Below are 26,879 nucleotides of genomic sequence, written 5' to 3' on the forward strand. Positions count from 1 at the left end.
CTACAAATCGAGAAACGCTCATAGTCTAGGCGCCAGATGTATATAGAAAAATGAAAATAATCTTTCAGTTACTTAAATATAAATAAAATTGCAAGCTATTGATAAACAAATGAGTAACTCACTTGGTCAGACATATTGTAGCTGTCGTGATGATACGATGTCTGATGATGTTGCGGAATGTTTAAAGATAAGTCGAGATTGTCGTTTCTCTGTAACCAAAAGAAATCATAATTATTTAGTGACTGCCATAATCAATAATAGCTATTAAATATAATTAAATTTTTGTACATACAATATTTCTTATTATCAATATCATTACATTTTATTAAATAGAGTTAAATTTTTGTATATACAAACTTCTGTTATTATTAAATCATATTTCTAATATTCTTAACATTTTCTCTTACAAATTTTTATATTAACTATGTAATCATGTGATTATATATAAAGTGAATAAGTAAGTAAAAGAAAACAGGGCAATATTTTTATACTTTTACTCTATGCATATGTATTATGCATATATAATAAACTTGTATTATAAACTTTATATAAGAAACACAAATAATATAACAAATATACAAATGTATAAATGTATGAGTTGCATATCAGAAATATTTAAAAAATGCACACTGTATATATATATATATATATATATATATATATAATGAATATGTTACGCATATATAATACATATGTATGTGAACGTGTATACATTTCTTTAGCATTTACTTTTACTCCATTGAGTTATCATGTGTCCATCCAACAACTGAGCATGAGTGCAATATCACATTAACGATCAGAATGCGCGACGGAATTTCAGAAAAGCATATATTCGTAATCAAGATAGTTGCAAGTGAGTTATGCCGATGGGCAATGTTTGACATTTCATAGTAACGGCCAGATGTTAGGAAGGCGTTACCGCGTTTCACCGAATACAGCAGCCACGGAATGAGAACAATGCAATGGACATAGTTATCTCCGTTCCACTTGAGGAATTTAACGTGTATACATGTCGTACACACATATATGTGATCTTTTAAAAAATATTCTTAAATCAACGGAAAGATATCAAAACAAAATAATAATCGATATAATAATTTTCATTAGTGTTATTTATTTTAATTAATAATAATAATAGTGTCATTTATTTTAATTTTATTTATCGTTTCCTTTATATACACAAATGAAATAATGCAATAACACGATCGAAATATCTAAATCATCGATTATCATTTGTATTCATGTTACGTATGACGTAAAAGAATACGAGCCGTCAAATCGAGAGAAAGTTACGTGCTTAAAATATGTCTCGCTGTCATGAGCTTCATATTGTGTTACATAACAACAGAACATATAGAGAATATATAATCTTTATTAATCTAAATACGTTAGATTCTAACTTTTTATACATCGCTATGCAATAATGAATGTGAAAGTGCTAGTTACGTGATAAGCTTCAAAAAAAAAAATAAAAAAAAATAAAAATAAAAAAAAATAAAAAAAGATATGAGCAGTATTTAAACTATTAATATATAAAATATGATGCGTTTTCTTTGGGTAATAATAAACTTCGGTTTTTGTTATTATATAGAATAATGAAGCAATATATTTATTATTAATTTATCGATATTTTTTATTGTGTGTGTGTGTGTGTGTGTGTGATTTCTTTCTCATATCTATTATAAGTTTACAAAAATCAATGCAATACACAAGTACTACCATTCGTTAGTTTTGCTATTATTTCGTGCAACATTTCCACAATCTTTTATCTTCTACAAATTTCTCATTTCTTAATTAAATTATCGTACTTCATAGTTAAATATTAATAATAAGATTATTAATAATAAAAATTGATTTTTGTTTCGCTTAATAATCAATTAGAAAATGATGTTGAATCTAATAAGCATATAATGAATTATTACTACGCAATCCAATCTTAAATTGAACAACAATAACATTTTTATGAGAACAATAAAAGAAAATAGGAAAAAAATTTGTGTCATAAAATGCAAAATTGTACCGAAGTATATAATAAATAATGCATTGATGCACGTTCGGAGAGTATATGTCGTGCTGTAACAACGGAAAAATATATGCACACGCAAACGATGTGCACACATGAGTGACCAATAAATCTCTTTCACATAAATTGCTTTTTCTAGTTATTTGTCATAAAAATATTGAAATATAAAATCATAAGAGATATATTTTGATGTAAGACATAAAATATTTCACCTTTCAGTTTCCTATAATTTTATTTTATGTTTTTATATACACATAACAAATATATATATATATATATATATATATATATATATATATGTACATACACAATGTATAATGCCATAAAAATGTAAATAGATTTATTAAGAAACATGATAATATCTTGCACCAAGTCACGCGCAGCAACTGCAAATCATGTATCTATACATGAACCTCCCAACTGAGAATACCTTAGATTATTGAATCTCAATAATGATTGGATCGACCGATTTCTTAATACATTGGAACCTCTTAATAGAACGCGGTTCAGGTCCGTGAACATAATAGAGATTATCGCCACTTCTCTCACAAACCGTGAAATTCCGTAGCATTATTGTTTCATATACATATTATTATCCAGTACATCGCCAGGAGAAAGGACTTATAACAACAATGCGCCCGCAGATTCGAGATTGCTGTAATAAAATTATAAAATAAAATTATATTTACAATACTTGCTATATCACATTAAAATTGTATTTAGTTATTTATTATTAATAAATTATCAACGTAGTATTTTTCTCAGACAAATTTTTATTGTGTAAAAAAAAATCAATCTCTACTCCTCGTAAATGTATCTTATATGTACAATCCTTCTTGTTTATAAAGTAAAAATCTATTTCGTAAATAAATCTTGTTTTGACAGTCAATTTTTATAAGACATCAAAGAATGATTTATTTCATAAATAATTTTGCATATAAATCAGTTAGAAAGCTGCTGATAGCGTTGAGAGATGATATTGATTTTAATTACATTGGAGTTATCTTGCATTGAAAGATAGATTCTACTCTTATAAGAATTTCATCAATTAAATTTCTTTCTATTTTCTCCGCAATTATACAATATAAATTATTTTGTAATAATACAATATTTTCTTGCTACTTTTGAAAAAAAATTCTTTCATTGCAAATCTATTGTGCAAAGTCTATTCTGTAAAAAAATCTTACGTACAGTTTTTACTGCTTCTAAAGGAATAATATTTTCTGTATACAAATCTTGCATGCAGATTAACAAGAGACAGAAAGAGAGTATGAGTGAGGAGTAGAAAGAGAGAAAAAAAGAGAAAGGAAGATGGAGATGGAGAGAGAGTGAGAGAAAAAAGGAGAATAAGGGAAAAAAGAGAAAAGAATAGTGGGAGAGAGGGGGGAAAGAGGGAGAAAGAGAGAGGGAAGATAAAGGAGAGGGTAAAAAGGGGGAAGAAAGAAGAAGAGGGGATGAAAGCAAAAGGGGAGAGTGAGGAGAGGAAGGAAAGAAGGGGAGGGAAAGAAGAGACTAAGGGAGAAAAAGAGAAGAAACTCTTAAATAAATTCTGCTTGCAAATCAGCAAAAACACTTTTAAGTGATGCAATCTAATTTAATTCTTATTGATTCTATGTTTCCCTAATTTGTCTTCAAAATGTTAATGAAGTACTTTAATATACTATAATTATAAGATAAATAAAATAAAATGTACTATAAGATTGCATTTAATTAATCTATATACATTTACAAAAAATTAATATTTACGCATGTATTGATTCTTGAGATACAAATATTACACGCATACACACACAAAATAAAGCTAAGATATAAAGCTGAAATATTCTCACATGTGTACATATTCATTTGACACGAGAAACAATTATATATATATATATATATATATATATATATATATATATATATATTATATTTAATATATCTTTAATTTTATTCATAATAATTGTACCTCAAGTAACATTACAGTTTAATACAGAAATAGATATTAAAGTATATAATTCGTGCTTTATACTCATCTTACGCAACATTTGTTCATAAAATAAATTATTCCTTTAAAAGCAACATGAGAATGGTATGTATAATTTGTTTGCGAAATAAACTTTGCAGAAATTCCTTTCAAAAGCAGCAAGAAAACATTGTATCATTATAGAATAATTTTATTGGCTATACAAATATATAAAATATCTATTCTTAAGTGCAAGATAACTCATGAAATACACGCAGAATATGTTTACGGAATAAATCCTGATCCTTTGAAGACAAAGACTGTATGTAAGATGTTGTTTATAGAATAGATTAGTCCTTTAGAAACAAGGACGCATATATGCAAAATGCATTTACGGATTTATTTAACATTTGAATTTTATCTCTACGTTATATTCGTAATTATTTTTAAAATTTTCTTAGAGAGTATTGATAAAATTTTTTGCAGTTTTTTTATATTCATCCAACAATTGTTGATATTGATGTAATAAGTCTGCAAACTCACAAATTAATATATTTTATCGCTTTTTCAAAAAGATATGCAAAATTTCAAGCGATAACGATGAGCAAAACAGTAATCACAAAGAAGTTGACTCAATGGACGAGAAAAGCGAAAACTCGAAGGGATGGGGGTTTCAAGATCACTGAAAGTTAAACGGTACTGAAGGAAAGATTGCGGACAGTGTTAGCGAGAAACGACGCAAAGAGAGCACGCCGTGCGCCGACGGAAAGCGAAGCAGCTGGAGCGCGACTTAAATCACCAAAGACGAAAAGAATATAGCGAAGACGATGGAGAAGACGAGGATAATAACGTAGATGCGTTATCAAAAGATGAATTAAAAGTCCGCTTGCGGAAACTAGCTTTCAAGGTGACCGCTGATAAGGCGATATAACGAGTTGGATTCAAAGAAGTATTAAAGAAAGACGCGACAGAGTGCAAGAGAAAAGTGATGACGATAGTTCGGAAGAAGACGAAGAAATACCGACGCCCTCGCGCAGTGCGGTGCGGAGACAAAGCGTGGGTGGGCGCGGAATACCTGATCCTTTGGAGACAGTAACCCGATATTATAGACAACCGCTTACGTGTAAAAACATTAAGGATGCTCTTGAAATCTTCGCCGGTGACAGTGCCGAGAATTTGAGACACTCTCAATTCAAGATTCATTTTTTAATAAACGCTTCATATTCTCTTTAAGAAGCATAAGCTATAAAAATATCGACGCAAAATCTAAATCAGGAATCGAAGCTTAGTCTTTTGTTTGCCGGACGATTACCCTTATCACTAAACTATTAAATTCCCATATCACTTCTCATTTGGCCTATATATATATATATATATATATATATATATATATATATATAATAATAATAATAATAATAATAATACCTTTTTTCTCTCTCAGCCAACGTAAATTCAAATAAAATACCTAAATATTATTTTAATATTTGATAACGCAAGAAAAATGTATGCCCTGTACACAATTATTTGCTTTCAAAAGAAATAAATTTTCTAAGAAACTTATGGATTATTCACGCTTAGAAAAAAAAATGAAGAAACATAAAAAAAAAAACAATATACATAATGATGTTTGCTTGATCTTAGATGAAGGAGTCATGGTCACGTCAAAGTTATCTTGAAGTTTTTAAACGGAGATCTTTATTTTTCGTTGTACATATATTCTTATAACTTATAATATAATATATCTTTTCAAATGATGTTGATTAAACTTTTTTATATGTGTCTTTTATACATATAAGCGTGTATTTTATATAATTCTTCATAATTTTTTCTGTATATTTTTTACACATACAATGCATAAAATTACAAATAGAAAATTCTCAAATTTTGTTAAGTACAATGTAGATTGTCTAAATTGTCAGCTAATTTCGTTGCAGTTTATCATGTAATGAGAAGCTCCGCTTAGAATATTGTGCTTCGAGTTATTAAATACGATGAGTTAATTGCGTTAAACTCGCGTGGAATGTCGCGTGCACACGTCATTATGAGATCATGACTCAAAATTGCGAAGAATAGTTATCTCTTTATAGTAGCCATGCGTAGCTGGCGATCAGTGCTGATTGTCTTCAGTTCCCTTCAGTATCCTTCGGTCAGAAAAGAAATAAAAATCATATGAGATTGAACAATCTAGTCCCAAAATCTTTTGATAAAAATTATATATGACTTGATAGGGAACCACATGTGATATCTCAAATATTGTAATATCAAATACTTTGTTTAAAAATTTTTAATTTTTAAGAAAAAAATAACAAATTTTTTCTAATTGTCTTTTTAAGAAAAGATTAATTGCGACTAAAACAATATCCTCCGAACAAGCAAACTTCCGTGATTATCAAAGAAAAACATCTTTATTATATACTTGTAGCTGGTCAATAATATAGTGCGCGAGATATGACTAATGCTTCGCTAAACATTGTTTCAAAAATACATGTTATCTTAACCTTTTTAAAACGAGATTAATATCCTGTTTATAGATTCTAACGTTTCTTATTGCGGTAATAATTTACATTGTCAGTTATTAAACGACTAATTTCCAATCATGCTCGAAAGAGAGAGAGAAGTAAAGCTATAATTTTAGATCTTATGAAATACAGTGTTATGTAAAAGAAAAAATATTTTCATAATTTTTTCTCATTAACTTTCATTTGTCATGGGAAATACTTGATATTGTCGCTAATAAAGTCATTATATTGATCAAATCAAAATCATCAAAGAAGAATGGCTTGGGAGGAAAAAAATTAAGAATAGAAATTATTCGTATCGTGTTAATCAACCAGCAGGATATTACGACAGATGGTTATGTCAAAAACCCATGTCGTGGTTCGTTTGAATGTATTGTGTGTTCGTGTGTGAAAAGAAAGAGAGGAAAAAAAATAAGTGGAGAGACAGATTGAGACGATCGAAAATAGAGGGAGAGGAGAAAGAAAGAAAACAGAGAGAGAGAGAGAGAGAGAGAGAGAGAGAAGGAGAAAGAAAAAAAGAAATACAAGAAAGACGAAAAGAAAATGAGAAGGGAAAGTATAAAAAGCTACAATCACATGCGTAAACGGAATATATTTTAATAAGAGTTTTTATAATTGTAAAGACTTGCTTTTTTCTTCTTCTTATAAATGTCTCATCGCATATCAAATGTCACATAGCATAGCATAATCGATCCGTCTAATATAAATAGCCAGCAGCTGAGTAAATATATAATCAATACAGGGAAGAATATTAAAAAAAGTTAGAAATTTTAAAAGTAGATAATATTAAAAATAAATAAAAAACTTATTAATTATTATTTATTATACTTAAAAAAATACTATTTATTATACTTATAAAAAAAAAGTACAAAAAAACTAATGAGAACTAAACGCAGAAAATAAAGCGCGAATAAATATCTTCATAAAAAAATCTTTTAATTAAACGTTTCCGTTTCTTTTCAGATTCTCTTCAGATTCCGTTTCTCTTCAGTAACTATTGTTAACAAAATTCAAGGCGAATTCCCCCAACTCTAGCCGATAAGAAACTTCATAGACGCAACAGCAAGACATTACAAGAATGTCATCGTGTGTAAAGCTAAAGAAATAATATACTCATAAAGAAATATGCAATGATAAGACAATGGAAACAAGGAGACTCACCAGAATTCAAGAAAGATAAAGAACACAAGGAGATGGAAGGGCAACCAACAAAATCGATCTAATAATCGTTACTGAGAAATATTACAATTTAAAAAAAATGTTACATAGATGTAGCATTAAGTTTTATTTATATTAATTGTATATTTTTTCACTTTTTCTTGAGAAGCTAATTTTCTAAATTATATTTATCGTCCCGAATTACAAACATTTTTTACAGTATAGTTTTAATAGTTATAATAATTTAAATAATAAAAGTATATATAGTTAATAGTTATAATATAGTTTTATAGTATATTAATTTTTGAATGGAAAAAAAATCAAATTTAAAAAAATTCAGAACATTTTATTTCACAAACTTGTTTTTATTTATATTATATAAATATTTGCTATTCGTGGTTGGAATATTTAAAATAAAAAAAAAAATAGTTCAAAACATTCTAAAAATAAAAATAAGAAATATCAGTAGTGTAACAAAATTTTCTCTATATGTATATTATTTGATTTGCTATGTAAATCGAATCTATGCTATGGAAATTAACCTAATTCTGACTTTTCTTTCATTATTTGCTTTCTACTATATGTTACTGTATTTTTGTAAAATTCAAAAATCATAGTTTTATAATACTTATCATCACTTTCATCATTTAAAATACTTTCAAAAATTATCTTCGCATATAATACAATAAAGCTATAGAGACATACTTCTCTAATATAAAACAAAAATTATTAAAACGTTCGATCATCAGAATGTTGAAAATAACAAGTACTAGGAAATAAAACGTAACTAATAAATAAAAAGCCACAATTTTGAATCATAGCGTGCTCTTATGGTGAGAAACACAATGGACACTTTATAGCTTAGCAACAGCGATCTACCTGCGTGTATAACCGTTTTAGATGTAAGGGGTTCCATTGTGAAACCACTTCTTCGACCTGCCTGCTGTTACTCGTTTGTTGGGAAAAGATATTCGCCGTGTTTTTTCTTCTTATCCCCTTTCAATTTTCTATTTTACAAGTTTCGTTTTTATTTTGCTTCGTTTCAAAGGCTCGCAAGATTTTTGCAAATTTACTTTTCCATTTTCATTTTTACCATATATGATAATTATTAGATTTTGACAAATGACATGAGTTTTCTATATACAAAGTGATAATACATATAACTTTTTATTGTTACTAATTGACTTCTCACATATAGCATACAATTTTCTGCTTCTACTATTATTATTATTTTCATTTTTTCCTTTCATTTAAAAATATATGACGGAGACTCAATCAATGTCATATTATAACGCGATATAATATATTAATTATTTTTAACATAATTCTTTGTAATATCTACTAACAATTCTCTTAATGTTTACTAGTAAAAATAACTTTTCTCAATCTCAATATTCTCAATCTGCAAAATGCGTTTAACAATTTTAAAAATTATGCTCTACGATATCTATTAATGCCCTCAATAATGTTACATAGCAAATAATGATATTTATCATATAATTTTATCTGTCATATGTGTCAATAATAATAATCTGTTATATAATAATATTTATCAACGTTCATTTAATGTGTGTACGTGTGTGTGTGTGCGCGCGCGCGCGCCTACTATTGTTAATAATATTACTAATACCCATTAAGCCTATAAATAATATCTAATAATTTTTTTGAAATAATATTTACTGAAACCAAAATAAGTTGTGTATAAACTTGATTATGTATATCACATATTCTGTATATCCTCAACGACTCACTTCTCAGATATTCATTTAAATCGAGAGTATCTCATTCACCTTCCAATTCTCTTTTTTCAAATATAAATACTTTCCATTATAAGATATATGCCAAGAAGCTAGATTTTATTGATAAAAAAATGTATGTCACTTGCTATGATTATATACTTGGATAGTGAGAAATGCAGTTAAACGGTAACAACAAACTCAGAGTAAGAATTTGATGAAAAGTCTGGTTTAATGCTCGGTTTATATCCGCACCTGTCCATGATTCAAAATCGTTATGCCGCATGTTGCTGCAGACGAGGAAAGGTGGTCGAGGAGCACCCATATTCCAGATGGTGAGACCCAAGACCAGTTCTTAGCATCGTCAGCGATTCGCTTCAAAGTAAATTTTCTTCACAATAAAGCGCTCATTTTATTTCATTCTCATTTTTTTCAATTTTTTTTTTAATTTTAAAATTTTTATTTTTTTTTTTAAATTTGTATTTTCTTTTTAATTTTTTCAATACAACAAATTAAATGCTACGTTTTTTAACTTCTTAATTATAGTAAAAATAGAGCAAAATACTCTCTTAGATGTGACAATATGTTATCGCGTTATCTCGTTGCTCTTTCCTTTCTCACGTTATTTTCTCACGAGAAGTTCTACGCTACACAAATGGATAATAAGAAAGATTTAAAATTCTTTCTTTTGACATTTGAAACGGCTATTCCTTGTAATTAAAACTCGAAAAATATAAGTCCAAAGCACGCGTATTATACACGATAGAAATACCGTTTTCTATATTTAATTTTTTTTTAAATCGAGTACCAAGTTCACACAATTAAAATAAAAAATTAAAAAAAAAAAAAAATCTATATTCGTTGCATGTCACGTGACATTTATTATAATTGGCTAGATATTTCATACGATATGGCATATTTTCTAACGTGCATAGTAGCATTAATATCCTATGACATTAACGATGATAGTAAACAACCATCGTTATTCGCAATAAAATCTAATTCAAAACAGTTTCGAGAAACAACTTTTGCTAAAGCAAGCTCGTTAGTTTTATGATTATATTTGTAATATAGTTACAGGTTTAATTTATGTCCCGCGCGTGTATGTTTGTAAAATATTATTTAAAAAATGAATAGTTAATTTAGGAAGCAAATAATATTTGTTAAAGGAGCAGGTTCCAATTCTTACGATATGTCGCTATGACGTAACCGAGTTATTTCTGGTTTTTTATTACCTTCTTTGACTTCTGCACATACACGCGCACGCGATACACACACTGATTGATAAAACTATTATCGATATAATCAAATTATTTGATGACTTTTCGACATAATGTATGCAAAGTAATCTCATTTATCTACGGACTACATATTTGTCGGGTAATGGCTGTGCGGCACACAATGTTGAGAACAATAAAATCATCTATCTTTTGAAACACATCTATTATGAAACGGATCCAGGTCTTCGATAATAATCCTTTATGTGAATACCGTGTAATGGAATAACGAAACAAGAGACTGAATAATCATTTTAAAGAATACGTTTTTTAAAACTGCTAATTTTCAACAAACGACTAAACCACCATTAACGATGAATATTTATTAATCTGAATTTTAGACGTGTATATAATAAAGACGGAACAATCAAAAGATTTTTCATCTTTAAAAAGTAATATCAGATTAGAATGTAATTTAAAAAAGATTGTATTAAATGCGAACGCTGTGAACTGTATTGTATAATCCTTAATAAATTTTATACGTGGTTTATTATTATTTATTTATTAATAATTATTTTAATAAACTGTCTCGTTTTTACGTTTTGCTGCACGTTTTACAATTAATATATCTATCAAAATAACTTGCCGAATCATAAACGTCAATATTAACTAGCCCGATATGAGAGTGAACGTATACATTTCTGGCATAATCGATATTATATAGTAAATTATAGAACTGTGATCAATATTACGAAAATAATTGCGAAATAAATTAAAATGACGTACATAAAATTTCATCATAATCACAAGTAAAATATTTGTTCTTTCTTTTTGCTGACTTTGCTGGAGACCGCAAGGGCAAACCGCAAATTGCCTGAGAATTCAAAATTACTCTCGTTTCAATCTTGTTATGAGATAATGAAAATTTATCTTTTTTTTTTCTGTATTATATATATTCATATATATTTACGCTTTCATTTATTCTAAACAAAATTTAAGATTATTATATAAAATAGTTCTCATTTCAAATATATTAACATATATGAATAATGTAAGAAAGAATGTCACGTATGTATAAATGGCAAATAATAAATAATAAACAATTTTTATGGAAACACGATTTATTTTGCATATGCAAAGTTACTTTTATCGCCTACTATATGTATGTCTAGGTGATTACATTTTTATATCGTTTTACATAATGCTTACTATATAATATATCATATGTATACATGTCTGATTAAATTATTTTTATTCGTATACCAATTGCCTTTTATTCGTATACCTTACTTCTTTCGTTGAATCAATAAACGAGAATATTTATTTAAAAATGTGTGCGCTTTCTTGAACATGTGAAAAAATATTATTTATTTCGATATGATTCAGATAACGTGAATTTGATTTGCATCAGAATTGCGTAGCAAATTTATATTGCTGTAAGGACATTCCGAGTCGCATTATACATTATAGAACGGTAAATAGTCGTGCTAAGTAATACTAATTAAAGCGTTTCCAACCAAGCAACTCGCTTACAGGCATATATATAAAAAAAAAAAAAATTCATTTCATTACGTTTTAAATGCATCATTAGGAATTCTTATTTTATTTATTTCTTGGCGAATAATCTTGCGAAAATATTCAAATATATATGCGTATTATTTCAAGTACGCTTCGTCTAATTAACAAAAGCGAATTATAAATTACCGATGGTCTATTATGGCCATTATCATCTATTATTTAAAATTAATGTGTTGTTATGCAATCTCGTGTCGTAAGTCATTATTAACTTAATCGTTGGAGCAATTCATTATACATTATAATATACGCCTTGAAAATATAAAGCATTTAAATATGCGACTTTATCTTGATAACAGAATTATCTGTTCAACTCGATTGAAAAATATTTACGCTAGTGAAGCAATAAATCAAGTGACTAAGCCTTAACTAAAAAATGTGAATGTGTGCAATATATATTCTAAAATAAAGATTTGCGCATTTTATTTCTATATATTTTATTATTGATGAATAGCCGTATATATAACTTATTTGAAATAGAGTAACAGATAAGAATCGTTCGTTACATATAAATATATAAATTCTATATAAATATATAAATCATTTTATATATTCCAGATCACTTTCAATATTCCATATTCATTTTCAATCATTTAAAATTTATTCCATTTAATCGTCTATAAATCAATTAAATTATATTGAAATTTACTATCACATGCCAGCAAAAATGTCGATCGATATAATGATATGTTAAAAGAATAAGAAAACGTGAAAAATTTTTCGCAACCATCTCGTAAGTACACTCGGGAATTTTTGTCCTGCCATTGCATTTGACGCTAGATCCGTGAGATGGCGCCACATGACGCAATGAGCAATCCGCTAATGTATAATTGCTAGAAAGATACGATTTGTGCATAATGCGTCTGACACAATATGCACACGCATAATGGGTGCTTTTCTTCTCATAATGCTGTCCCATTTCAAATCATGCAACACCAATCGCATTGACTAAAATCAATGTTAAAAACGTATCACTTACCGGCGCAAAATCCGGCTCACGGCACGTGAGATATAACCTCGCTTACGCACTCACTAAACAAAGCAGTCGGAATCTCGAGAAGAGACGCGTTTAGGAGAAGCACACTTGAATATCCGCGTATCCGTAGTGGATTAGAGAATTTTCTCATCGGCATTTGGTTCTTACGAGTACGTACGATCACAACACTGCGGATCACTCACTACTGAGCAAAACGAGAGAGTGAGTAGTTATAGTTAAGGTTAGGGTAGCATGAATATACACGCGATACGTGTATGTGTGACGCGGCGCGGCACTACTTCTCGTTAGTCCGGCGAATGCACTCCGAAAACAACGATAAATAATAACGGTGACAAGTGCGACGCGCACACTCCACACGATGGTCGGCGCGGCAATGATTCCGGGTACATTGGCTCGCTGCAGTCGGCGATGGTGGGGGGGGACGGCCCCAAGTTCCACGACGAGGGGGAAGACGGTACTACTACGCGAGTGTTGGTTGGAGGGATCGGTGGTGCGGTACAGAGAGGGAAAAAGAACACTTATAAGCGAGACTGTGAGAGAGGTAGATAGGTAGCAGAGGAGATACATAGTAAAATGATGGCTGATTTGGAGGAAGGGGATATGTAGGATAGTTTCCAAGGGGGGCAAGCAGAGCGAGCGCGTCTCGGAAGGTTGAGGCAAACGGCCATTTCTCATTTTTTTGAATAACACGTTTTCCATTTATGGACTAAACTGTTTAGTAACGTGTTGTAATTTCGTAACGTAATGATCTCTTCGAATGATCACGATAATTGAAGGCGGAATAGGAAAAAGTCACCACGACGGATGTATCTATCGTGAAAAAAGGAAATTTTGCTTGTGTTGTTTAACACAGAGGGTCTACTCCCTGGAAAAATATGAAAAACCTGAAATATTCAGGGATTTTTTTTGCACCTGGAGAAATCAAGGAATTTTATATAGGGACCCAGACCATTTTTTTTTTTAATATTTTAACACAATATTGAATATGCAGTATATATGCATATTTTTAATTGTAATTTTTAATCATCAGAATTTAGCATTTAGAAAACGCATACATTAAAAAAAAAACTTATTTCATAAAGTGCAATTAAAATTCTTTTTACTTGAAATTTTGAACAAAATTAAATATCTGGAAGAGGAAAATTTTTTTTTAAAGATTTGAATAAACACCCTGTTAACAGTAAACATATTATATATAAAAATATATACATATAAAAAATTATACACATCTCGTAGTAATGGCAAAATTATATCATGTTTTATAAAAATATATAAATATATAAAAAATTATATATAAATAGACCATTTCAAATCTTAAATTTTTTAATATATTTAGATTTTAAAGTTTATGTTTATTATAATCTATCTTATTGCGTTTCAATAATTGAAAAAACATACAATATTCGAGTGCGTGCCAACTATACGAAAATAAACGAAAGTGTAAAGAACTCTTTTAATGCGCTTGTGCAATGTTAAAAATTATTACCAAAAAAATATTTATCTCGAGCGTAGCATGTCATACCATATATCGTGCCGTTCGTAAAAAATCTTTGTTGTAACTAACTGCTGGTAACGCGATCGCTTACGTCGATTAAGGCAACATGTGTTCGAGGAGTGTGTAAACATAGTCATCGAGTTTCAAGGTATAAGAGCGCAAACGCGCTTTAATATACTATATGTTATAAGAGTATAGCTCGTTTATCTTATAGTTCGTGAATACGAATATTTTATTTATATTTTTACTACAAGTTTACATTTTCATTAAAAAAAAATTCTTTGCTTTGTCCACATATAATTTGATAGACATGCAGTGTGTATCAAAAACGTTTGCTATTGTTTCAAAAATTTAATAGTTTAATGAAGAAATGTGCGATAAAAATTTGATCATATCTCGATAATAGCTTTATTGATTTGCATTTAATTAGTAAATAAGTCTTGAGCGAAGAAAAAAATTAATGATAGTAAAAAGAAAATTAAATTCTGCCACAAACTATGAATTGTCATAAAAAATGAAATAGACGATAAAGATTATTCTTACACATATACGACAGATGCATTTTATAAAAAATTATGTTTTAATATTTAATAAGTATATATATATATATATATATATATATATATATATATATATATATAATTGTGTAAGATCATTTTTTAAATTATTGAGAAGGGAAAATTAAAGTAAATATCAGCATAAGTTTTTATACATGTATGTGTGTATAATATATGCATTATTTTATATAAATTGCAATTAGTTTTAAAAATCATTCGACAAAAATGATATGGAAATCGAATCATGTTGAATTCCTCTCTCTTCCCCTCCAAAAAAATTATTGAAAAAAAAAAAAAAATACTGACAATGAAATAAAATAAGAAATTTTTATCAGTAAATTACAATTTGAAAAATCCCTCAATAAAAGAAGAGACGAAGAATGAGAATATCTCTTCTCATCGCAATTATGACAGAGATATTTTATGAGATTCTTAAATTAGCTGGCTTATTTATTTATCGCTCCACACACATATACGCATATACATACAGAGAAGAGTTTCAAGTTTGTTTTAGAAATACTCGATATCGTGTGAATATCTACATCTGTTAGCTTAGATAATGAGCTGAGACAGCACTTAGAGGAAGGAGGGGGGTGGAGGGGGGGGGGAATGGAGAATGGGAATGTAGGCAAATGGATCCGGAGGGAACAGAGAAAGGAAGAAAAAAAAAGAGAGAGAGAGAAAGATTAGTCATGTTTTATTATAAATACTCCTCCCTCCCCCTCCCCCGCCCTTCCATTGCACCTCTCTCCACCGGCCAAGAAGCCGGTTGAGCAAGTTTTATCTTGTCTACAATTATGCTTTTAGGAGAACTAGCCTTTCTTGTTATCGATCATTTATTATTTTTTTTTCGCAGAGGATCGACCTCGGATGTTATTAGCTTTTGATTTGTTTTTTATCATCGTCACTTATTACATCGTTTACATATTCGAGCATGCTAAACATATGGATACAAATGCATAGAGAAATATATTCTCAGATACTGCAAGAAACTAGGACATCCTCCCTTCCTCCCTCCTCCCACTACGAGAGGGGAACCGAGATGAGTGGAAGAAGGGTTGTTAGTCGGAGCTTATAAAGAGTCGTTACGTTCTGTGCCTGTAAAAGGTTAATTTCAGTGACATTTCAATTGCATTCATGTATATTCTATTTCGCGACATACAGCTAATTTGAGATCGTAAGACACAAAGAATGAGTAGGGGGAGACGCTTACGCAATGCAGATCCGTGATAGTCCGTATATTTCAACAGACAAGAAAGTTGTTCTTCCAAAGATAAAGAGAAATCTGCTTTACGCTTTGCTTTCATTGACCATGAGTGTATGTGTGTGAGTATAAATTGATTATATATATCGCTACTCGATTCTACAACGAGCATCGATTTGCATCACAAAGCAGATTTTATTTCCGATATAATCAATAAATAACAATATGTAAATTCCATAAAAGTATTTTCCGTATTGAGATCTAGGAGATTTATTTTTATCTTTATTATATTAATTGTATCTGAAAGGATTTGTATCAATTATAATTTTTAAAAATGTAACCGAGATAAAATATAAATATATAAAGTAGATAACAAAGGTATATTAAGTTACGTAAAACTAAGAATTTAAAAACGCAAGCGAGCAGTTTATCTCGAGTTGATCAAATACGATGTGCATTGTAGAATTAATGGTCTGACAATCATATGTCCAATTAAATTGCATCTTTTTCTCGAGTTACTTGGTAGTTAATTTCTTGAACAGCAAGCAAAAAATCTTGTGACATTAACATCAAACGTGAGAAAACATATAAATGTATATATACATGCATAAGAATATTTTGTTATTTGTCACTATTGTGCCATCAATTTCACTAATTAAATTTTAATTTAATCACGACTTGATAGAACGAAATTCTATCAAATTTCGTCAGATAAAGTCTAAGCTTTGATTTCGCGTATATCGAGAGAAAATCTGAGGAGTTAAATGACAGATGGGCATTAGAGAAAGTAGACAAGTGGAAAGTAAACTCTCTTTCATGGTCCCGCCATGGTATCGCGTGTTATATTTAACACATATATAAAATATAATACATTTTTTAATAAAATTAACACATCATTTTGTGTCGATAAAATACATTTTTTCTTTAGCATTCAACAATATTTTATTTAGTAGAAAACAATTTAATATAATTTAAATTATATGGAAAAAGATATGTGTGTATCAAGATAAATTTTAATTTTCAGGGAGAATATTATATCTTTTCATACATTTTAATAACTACTGTCAAAATAAATTCCATAGTGTATACTACAAAATCGTTAGAGATTATTCAAATTGATAAAAAAAAAGCGTCAATATGTTACTAATTTTTAAAATCAATTTTCTTAGAGGAGAGGTAGATAAACAAAGCTTCATATAAACAATTTTCATTTTACATTTTTTTTTTTTTTTCATTTTTGCATAAAGAATCGTTCTCCTTTTAGTTGTATCATAAATTATGCCGTCCTGTGTATATTTTATGAAGATATAATATATATGTACTCTTAAAAAACCCATTATAAAATTTACATAAATGCGTAATAACTTTCTGGAAACTTGAATTGGATTTTAAAATAAGCAGTTTTCCTTATTAACTCACTTCAAATATACCATATTATTATATAATTTTACTGCCAGAGAGAAAAAAGATAATTATTTCTCATATACTTTCAAAAATTTCAATTTTGAGGTTTATCAAATTTTCTCATGCAAATTTTGTTCATTTATGTCACTATTTTCATATTACTTTACTGTTAGAAATTGTTAACTCAGTTAAATCGCTGACTGAAAAAAATTTATGAATTTCTGCAATCTAAATTATAGTCTATTGCACAGTCTTTCATGCTCTGAATTATATTAAACGATATAGTTACAATTATAATTTATTAGCAACTCGAAAATAAATGATATAATATGATCAGATGAAAAGATCTGATAATATAAACATTATTATGTAATTTTATATGATCATATATAATAATATCCGAAATTTGGCACGATATGATCTTATCTTTATACATATAATCATTTTCGACTAGATCTGGTTATCTGAGTATATGAAAACAGATCTAGCCAAATATAATTATATGTATAAGATACGATCATATCGTGCCAATTTTCAAATTTAATTATATATATTAGCTTATATAATCGCATAAGTCCGTTTTTTCTTAGAAAGCATAATAAATATTTGATCATGATGGAAAAATGAAACAAAACAATGTTACGTCATATTATAAGAACAGCCTGACATGCTACAAATTCCATGCGTATATTAGTTTTTAATATCGTCATAGCAAGATTTTAAAGAAGATTTTGTACTGTGTATTTCTCGTGGAAAATTTTTAAACTTTTATTATGTAGTACATTAGCGTATTGTTCATGTACATATAGACGTTTTTGTTATGCATGCAAAAAGCGATCAGAATATCTTGCATTAAACTTGGTTTTGAATATACTCTCCTAAAAAAAGATGAAAAGAGGGAAAAGATCGAGACACAAAGAAAGATCGTCGTTATTAGCAAACAAAATAATTTATTATTCGGAACAATGGCTACGTGATCGGGTTAAATAATATCTGGCTATGTAATTTTTAGTTTCACTTCGCGCATGGTCGAAACATACTTACGTAACAAGATAGCATCGCACAAGATAATTGAGCGGACAATTTATTGCAACTTTCTAAAGATTCATCCGTTTTATTATAAACATTTTATTATAAAATTCAAGTGCTTAAAATGAGAGAGATCGCTGTTATATTATAAAATTATAATAAATATTAATTAATAAATGAAGAAGCGTTTACAAGAATCATAGTTTTATCTCGTATTGTCCTTCGGCACATAGGCACGCTTCCTTTAACTAACGTTTAATTATATTTAAACAAAGTATTTTTTCGCTAAGAAATTATTTCATTTATTCATGTAATATTCTCTATAATAAAATATACATTAAATCTACATATTTAAATAGTTTAAATATACATTAAAATAATTGTTTTCATTTTATAAAAATCCTTTTTACGGTCGTATTATTTTGGTATATTTTCTTTTTTGAGAAGATTACTGTAACACGTGAATCGATATATGACCTTAGATAATAAGTTATTTGTGGCATGTTATAAGAAAGAGAGAGAGAGAGGGGGGGGGGAGAGAGACGAGAGAGAGTGTGAGAGAGAGAAGCACTGATAATATTGCACTATGTTCACGTTCAAATACTTTTTATAAACCAACGATGAGATTAGATAAAAAATAAACATTTTAATATCAGAGAAAAATATAATATTAATTATTTTATTAAAATTGTTTTATTTATAGTAAAATATTCTATCAAAATTGTATCTATTATTTATCAAAATTATTCAAAATTACTACTACTCTTTCGTCTTTGAAATAAAATTAATATAATAAAAAAATATTAATATAATAAAAAAAGATCTAATTGTGAATTTTCGGAGAAAAATGCTCTGATTAGTTTTACCTAAACTAATTTATGGATCTTCATTTGCATACAAGATGGTACAAGATCGAAAACGACTTAATAGGAACGCCACAAACCACGATACTAATCCGAACTTGTTTAGAGGTGACTTAAGTTGTCCGAACTAAGTTAAATCTAAAATCAAGTTACTAAGTTCTCGTGTGTAACTTGCAAACCAAAGTAAATTGTTATAAAGAACAGAGCGAAACAATCTATTTTGAATATATTTACTCTCTAATTGTTCTTGAAGATAGCTATTTTTCTTTTGCAAAATGTCACAAAAAGGTATCTTTTTTGATATGTGATTTAATAAAAAGTATTCGCGAGCTAAGGTTTAGGAATCAATGCCATTTAAACAACTTTCCTCTAATGATCTGTATCCGCAATAAAGATCAAACGCCTTGAATATTTATGTTATTTTCGAAAATATAGATCAAGAAAGAAATATACAATTTTTTTTTTAATTTTTTTCAATTTCATATTTTTCGTATACAAGCAAATCTGTATTCTTTGTTTTCTGCTTCTACATTTTTCATATTATTTTTCTTACTGTTCTCTCATTATTATAGACTGAGAACACCATATATAGAGTGAGAAAGCATTTGACAGAAAATATAGCCATATGATCACAAAAATGAAATAGTAAAAAAATAATGCAAAAAGAAAAAATAATAGAAAATTAATAAAGGAGGAAAAAAAAATAAAAAATACACAAAGGCTTGAGTATATTTAAATTATTCCTCTCATTTTACTTTCAATTAGTATATCTCATATATAGCATACATTATAATATTACTGTACAACTTCAACCGTTTATATTATCACATCATGCATTTCAAATTGCTTAAATTGAAAACCATTGAATACATTAAATATACGGTTTCTTTTTTTAATTTCTTATTTTTTTTTTTATTACAACTGTACATTTACATATTATGCGATCGTAAGATTTGTATAATGTATATGCGTTTATCTGAAAGACTAAAAGCGGTTTCTCCATAAGGTACGCTACGATATTACCGGTTTATCTTACAAAAATGTAATCGGGGTTATTCTCGATAAATTACAGAAATTACACAGTTAAGTTTAATAGTATCGGTTCCGTAAACCGGATTGTTAATAAACTTCCTCTGAGAAAAAGTTTTATATAATTATATATAAGATCATATATAATTGACACACACACACACACACACACACACACAGAGTCAGATCCAAGGCACGATATGATTTTATATCAAATATGGTTATATTTAATATGATTAAATATAACTAATTATATCCCAATAAATACAGCTATATATTAATGTTTAAATGTATATGTGTGTACAAAAATGAATATTATAGATAATATCATATAAATGTTAATTAACCAGTAAACTATTCATTAATTATAAGTTTCCACTCATAAATGTGAAATATAATATATATGTTGTATCATATATAACACAAATAATTGCTTCGATGTAATTATAAATAAAAAATTAAAAAATTAAATTTAAACAATTTATTTATTTAATTCATAAAAACTCGTGACTTAATTTAAATTTTTATTAAATTTCTATTTTGCGTTTCGAATCTACAGAAAACGAAGAATTTTTTATTTATCGAAGAGATAAGAAATAGGAAAAAAAAAACTTTTCAAAAAAAGATTATATTGCATTTATATCACCAGAAAAATAAATAGCTTATATCATATAAAATAGAAGAAAACATTAGCCACCATTCGATAAGCACCGAGTGATTATCAACTGTACAAACAAATTCGAGCAAAGAAATTTGTAAAATCAACATTTGCTCGAGGTCTTGAAAAACACTTTAATGGATTCTTGAGTAAACGCAAGGCAACATAGTGATATTCGACCTTGTGAATTTATTCTACCGTTATTATTCGTTGATTATATATTGGTATCTACAGGACAATTGCCTTTCAATTCTTTTTTTATTTTGCTCTTATGAGCAATGTTATTTTGAAAAGAATCAAAAATTGCAAGCAAATTCATACTTTAATGGATAAAAGTATATTATTAGAGAAAAGAAAGTTCTTTTTTGTCCCATAAATTGCAATCGTTTTAGAATGAAGAAAAGAAGAAATGCAATTAATCCGCTCTATCTCTAAAAGATTTTTCTTTATATGTAGATGGAAGCAGAGGCGTATACAAAACGAAAATACAACATGAAAATTGAGAAATATTGATATTGGAGAAATAACCTGAGAGGAAAATAGATAAAATTTTGCGAATGGTAAATAACGCTATAGAGATAGGTCATAGTTCATATACAATATGAACAAATCAGAGAAATAATAATTATGGTGTGCGATTCTTTCCGCCCCACTGCTTGCCTTAAAATTTATTTATTTGCCATTAAAAAATTAAGAAAAACTGCAAGCTCCAATGAAAAAACATATTAAATTATACATGTATTCAGATAGATAATAGATACATATACATGAAATATTTACTATGACCAATAAAACTATTTTTATAATTTTAAAATCATTGATTTTTTTTAATTCTTGCTTAGTAAAATATTTTGATTTAGTTTAATGAATATTACACGCACATATACACGCGCGGGCACGTGTACAGGCACACATATATGAAAATTTATATAAATTTTTAAACATGCCATGTATATACATATACACATACACATACACTTACACGTGTGTGTACAAATAGAAAGATTAGGAAAAGCGGAAAAAAGAAAAAGGGGAGAGTAAGGTTTTTCATGGCCGCGGGAGGAAAAAGAAGGAAGACCTTTTCACCAAAAAGGAAATTTTCTGGATAGTCGAGTTTTCAACCTCACATTGTCGGTTACGCCAAGAAGCAAGCAACAAGTGGAGATCTGAAATACCCCTCCTCTGTAAATCTCTCTTTTCCACCTTTCGAACTTTTGTACACTGGTCTTCTTTTACGCTCTATTTCCAAGATCTTTTTTCTTTCTTGTTCTTGGTTTCCAACATTTTCGTATAATACGTTTATACGTTTAATACGTTTCCATCGCTAAATTTCACGTAACAGATCTCAGATCAGCTCGATTCCTACATTCTGACAATTTAAAACAAATGTATATAACAAAATTATATAAAAAAGATTCATAGAAATAATGAATAAATCGTAATGAAAAAATTGACACAACAAAATGATACAAAAAAATAAAAAACTGCATTAATTTTTTATAAAATGATATTCGTAGAAAAAGAAAGTTCAAAAAGAAAAAGAGATAAAATCTGATATAACATCAATTGACCGCTAAGAATTCTCTATCCCCTTTTTTCTTTTCCTCTTTTAATATTTTTCAAACAGTCAATTTATTGTTTTCGTGAATAATTATTGTATTATAATAATAAATCGCAATAAAATAGATACATATGCTGGCAACTATGTAATTATAATTATTCTGTAAAAATTATGTCTAGCGAATAATGGATCAAATTATGAAATTAGAAGAATGATTAAATTTCTTTAAGGAGGTTCCTTGTGATAAAACTATAGCATTGGAATATTAAACCATCATAACTGTCATTAGTCGATTTAAAATCCTTATTGGATGCAACAGATTGACTGTTAGTGAAATTTTTATGATAGTATTACAGGACTGTTGATGGCAAAATCAATAGTCTCCATTTTTTAAATCAAACGCTTAATGGTGTGAAATCTTTGGATTTTTTGCGAATCGTATGTGTGTGTGTGTGTGTGTGTGTGTGACTTATCACTTGAAAAATTTATATTTTTAGATAAGACACACAATATGGGTTTAATAAAATGGTACGTCTTCATATTACATAAATAGTACATATAATTATCTAAATGTTTTATTGCAAAATTAATGAAATGGTAATTTTGTCAAATCTCATTAAGTCTTTATTTGTAAGATAAAAGATTCTGTTTTTAGAGAACGATCAACAATGGCAGGAATTATATACAGGAATTGTATACACGCGAATGCTCATTGTAAATGCAATCAGAGCGATATCCCGAAAAGATCTGTTATCAATTATTCAACATTATAGGCATCACCTTGTCATATGTGTAGGTTAAAATAGGGCACATATCGAATATTTAATGCGATTATATAATATGTAAAATAAGCGCGCGTACACACAACCCCATATGAACGCGTGCACGCTCGCACATATATACACATGCACACACACACACACACACACACACACACACACACACACACACACACACACATATATATATATATATATATATATATATATATTGTATATATATTTGTGCATATATGAGATGATGTTAATTAAACTTTACCTTCACGCGATATATTCTAGCAACGTTAAAGAAGTCTCTGACATTTTATGATCTAAAAAAAATAATATTATAATATGATTTAAAAAATATATTATAGAATCCTCATTTTTTTAAAGCCATAATATATGGTATGGTTGAATTCGCTTTGGAACAAGATATCATTTCATGAAGTTCAAAATATCATTTATGTATCTTATTTATATAAAAAAAAAAAATGTTGAAAATAGACGTACGCTGAAATATGAAATGATAGACTGATGATGACATCATACAATAAATTATTCTATTGACTTTCCAATAAAACATTAAAATAATATATTTTTGCTCTCTTTATATTCTATATCTAATTTTAGTTTGAATATTTTCTTTTTAATGCTGTTTACGAGTTATCGCAATGTATTATTTTATTTATAGAGACACGTCATGTATAAGCAGTATTTTTTTCCGACACGAATTATACGCACCCTTATCGATATATGATGCACTTTATCTGCGCGTATTATATTTCACGTTTGTTATCATACTTTCAATTGAACTATAACTTATATATCTGAAAGACGAGATGCGTCAACAAAGCAAATAAGTATATAATATTATCAATCAATATTATAAATAAGTATACAATATTATTATTTATTTTTACCTCACGTATTATCAATCATAACGTCATTTTAATTTCCTGATTTCTTTTTAATCTATCTTTGTTTCTCTTTCTATTTCCGTCCCGAGTGCAAGAGTATAAAAATAATGAAAGGACAGAACTAATAGCTCGCGATCTACCGAAGAATACGTTCATAGGCAAGGCCGTAAAACAGAGAGAAAAGCGATGAGAGGCGTGCAATAAAAACAAGAATGACGGGCATAAAACAGCATAATGGAATTCGAGCTAACCCGTCTCTCTTGTAACTTATATAGCGAACTGTCGTTCATGTCCAGTATTATCGGACGCGTGATATCGAATATTTGTTTTTTTTATCTTTTCTCGTTTCAAAGAACTTAAGACTTGAAAATGTAAAATACTATTTTGCGTGATGTTGCGAAAATATTAAATAACATTTTGTTCACCGCATGAAATTTATTTGTGTATATTTTTACATTTTTCTGCTCATACATATATAATCGTTGAGTTTTTTTTTAATTAAGACATAGGCATTGATAAAAAAATAACAGAAATAAAATAAAACGGCACGGAACTGATATTTAATATACATAATAATGTAAAGTGCTTATCGAACAAGAAAATATAAGATAATTCTTACTTATTTATATGAAACAATTTGATATTAAAAAAAAAGACGAAGGTAAAAAAATGACAGCTTTGCGTAATCGATTGGATACTTTCGTGTAATATACCTATTAAATTTAATTATCAAAACTTATAAATCAGATCACTTTAATTATGAGAGAATTTCAAGCATAACACGATCACAACAATTCCTTCATCGTCTTTAAAGCGAAAGTTATTGTGTAATTTATCGCTCGTTATAATTATGGCCTTTAAAATTATTTTTCATATGAAATAATGCTAACATAAAACCATGTGTATTTAATAACAAGCAATTAGTTTGTTCAAAAATATTTTGTATTAAAATGATTGGTGTACATGTGTGTGTAGAGACATTTCACGGATAGATCTAATAAATAAATTTTTGATAAAATATAAATGCCTTGACTTCATGTATTCTAGCATTTAATCAGACAGCCACAATCTTTACTGTTACACGTATACATCTTTAATTCAAAAACGATTTGTGTGACTTCGTGTCTTGTGTATTATTGCGTAATATTGCGCCAGTTTAATTATCATTGTAAATTGCAGAATTAAATTTACAACAATATTTAATAAAAAAGAATAATATATACAAAGAAACAATGAAACAATTAATATCTACAAATAATTATTAATCTCGACGAAAACAGAAGGTAAATCTAAACTAAATACTACTATACACTAATTTTATATTTAAGGATGTGACATATATCGAAATACTATCAAAAGCATTAAAATTTCATAGATTGTTCTATTATTTCTTCTGAATATTTGTGCAAAAACTTCAAAAGCACAATTCTCTTGGTTTGGAAGTTATTTAAATTTAAAGTTATTATTAATTCTTATGGAAAATCGCCTTTTGTAGCACTTATTGACAAATTTGACAAAGAAAAAATATTACCAATAAAATAAAAATTTTCACATATATTAAGGAAATTCTAATAAATATTTGTGCAAAACTTGATTTAGATCCGCTAATTCGTTTAAAAGTTATTTACTAAAAATTATAGAAAAATATTATCTGTCTCTTTTTCTCTTTCTGCAAATTACTCGTTTTTCATTGTTTTTTGCAGTTGATTTCAGAGGATATTTACGATCAAAAGTTTTTGCCATAAATTAGGAAAAATATTAATTACAACTATTTTCTTTTACGAAGACGTCAAAATCCATATTATTTTGTGATACTTTAATTTTTTTCATAACCCGAATTTATTTTTTTAATTTTTTAAACAGTATAAACGTAAGAAACATGTTTTTTTTTTAATTTTGATAATTTTTCACTACTATTGTATATTCAGAACATCCTTAATCAAGTATCTATTTTATCCAATCTTGAGTAGATTACTCGAACGTTGACTTTGCTTTATGCTTTATAACTATTTCATTCGATCATAAAAAATAGGCAAATATTTTGTCTTCAAATAATGTATGTATAAGAGTAAAGCAAGTTTCATAACATGTTCAATTTGATCTTTTTCTTTTCCTAAATTCTTTTATCTTTTTTTTTCATAGTTTACCCATCCAAGAGAATAAGAGGTAGTTTTTGAAATAATAATTCTATAACATTGCTACATGACACATACACCGCAAAATAAGATTTA

The 26,879-nt window shown here is 28.1% G+C and overlaps 1 protein-coding gene across 8 annotated transcripts in view; it reads right to left on the reverse strand.

The window, feature by feature from the left end:
* Window positions 1–26,879, reverse strand: part of LOC126848756 (alpha-protein kinase 1-like) — a 67,988-nt gene that overhangs the window by 17,712 nt on the left and 23,397 nt on the right. For 7 of the 8 annotated variants that reach the window (XR_007687305.1, XM_050589908.1, XM_050589907.1 and 4 more), the window contains exon 3: window positions 123–209. Coding sequence is in view for 7 of the 8 variants with exons in the window: in XM_050589908.1 (XP_050445865.1) it covers window positions 123–209 (87 nt within the window). In the remaining variant the exon portion in view is untranslated. Of the gene's footprint in view, window positions 1–122; window positions 210–13,152; window positions 13,592–26,879 lie in introns of those variants that run through there. The other variant, XM_050589909.1, reaches the window with a different exon arrangement.

This window comes from Cataglyphis hispanica, chromosome 4 (genome assembly GCF_021464435.1).
Source record: "Cataglyphis hispanica isolate Lineage 1 chromosome 4, ULB_Chis1_1.0, whole genome shotgun sequence".
NCBI classification, from domain to species: Eukaryota; Metazoa; Arthropoda; class Insecta; order Hymenoptera; family Formicidae; genus Cataglyphis; species Cataglyphis hispanica.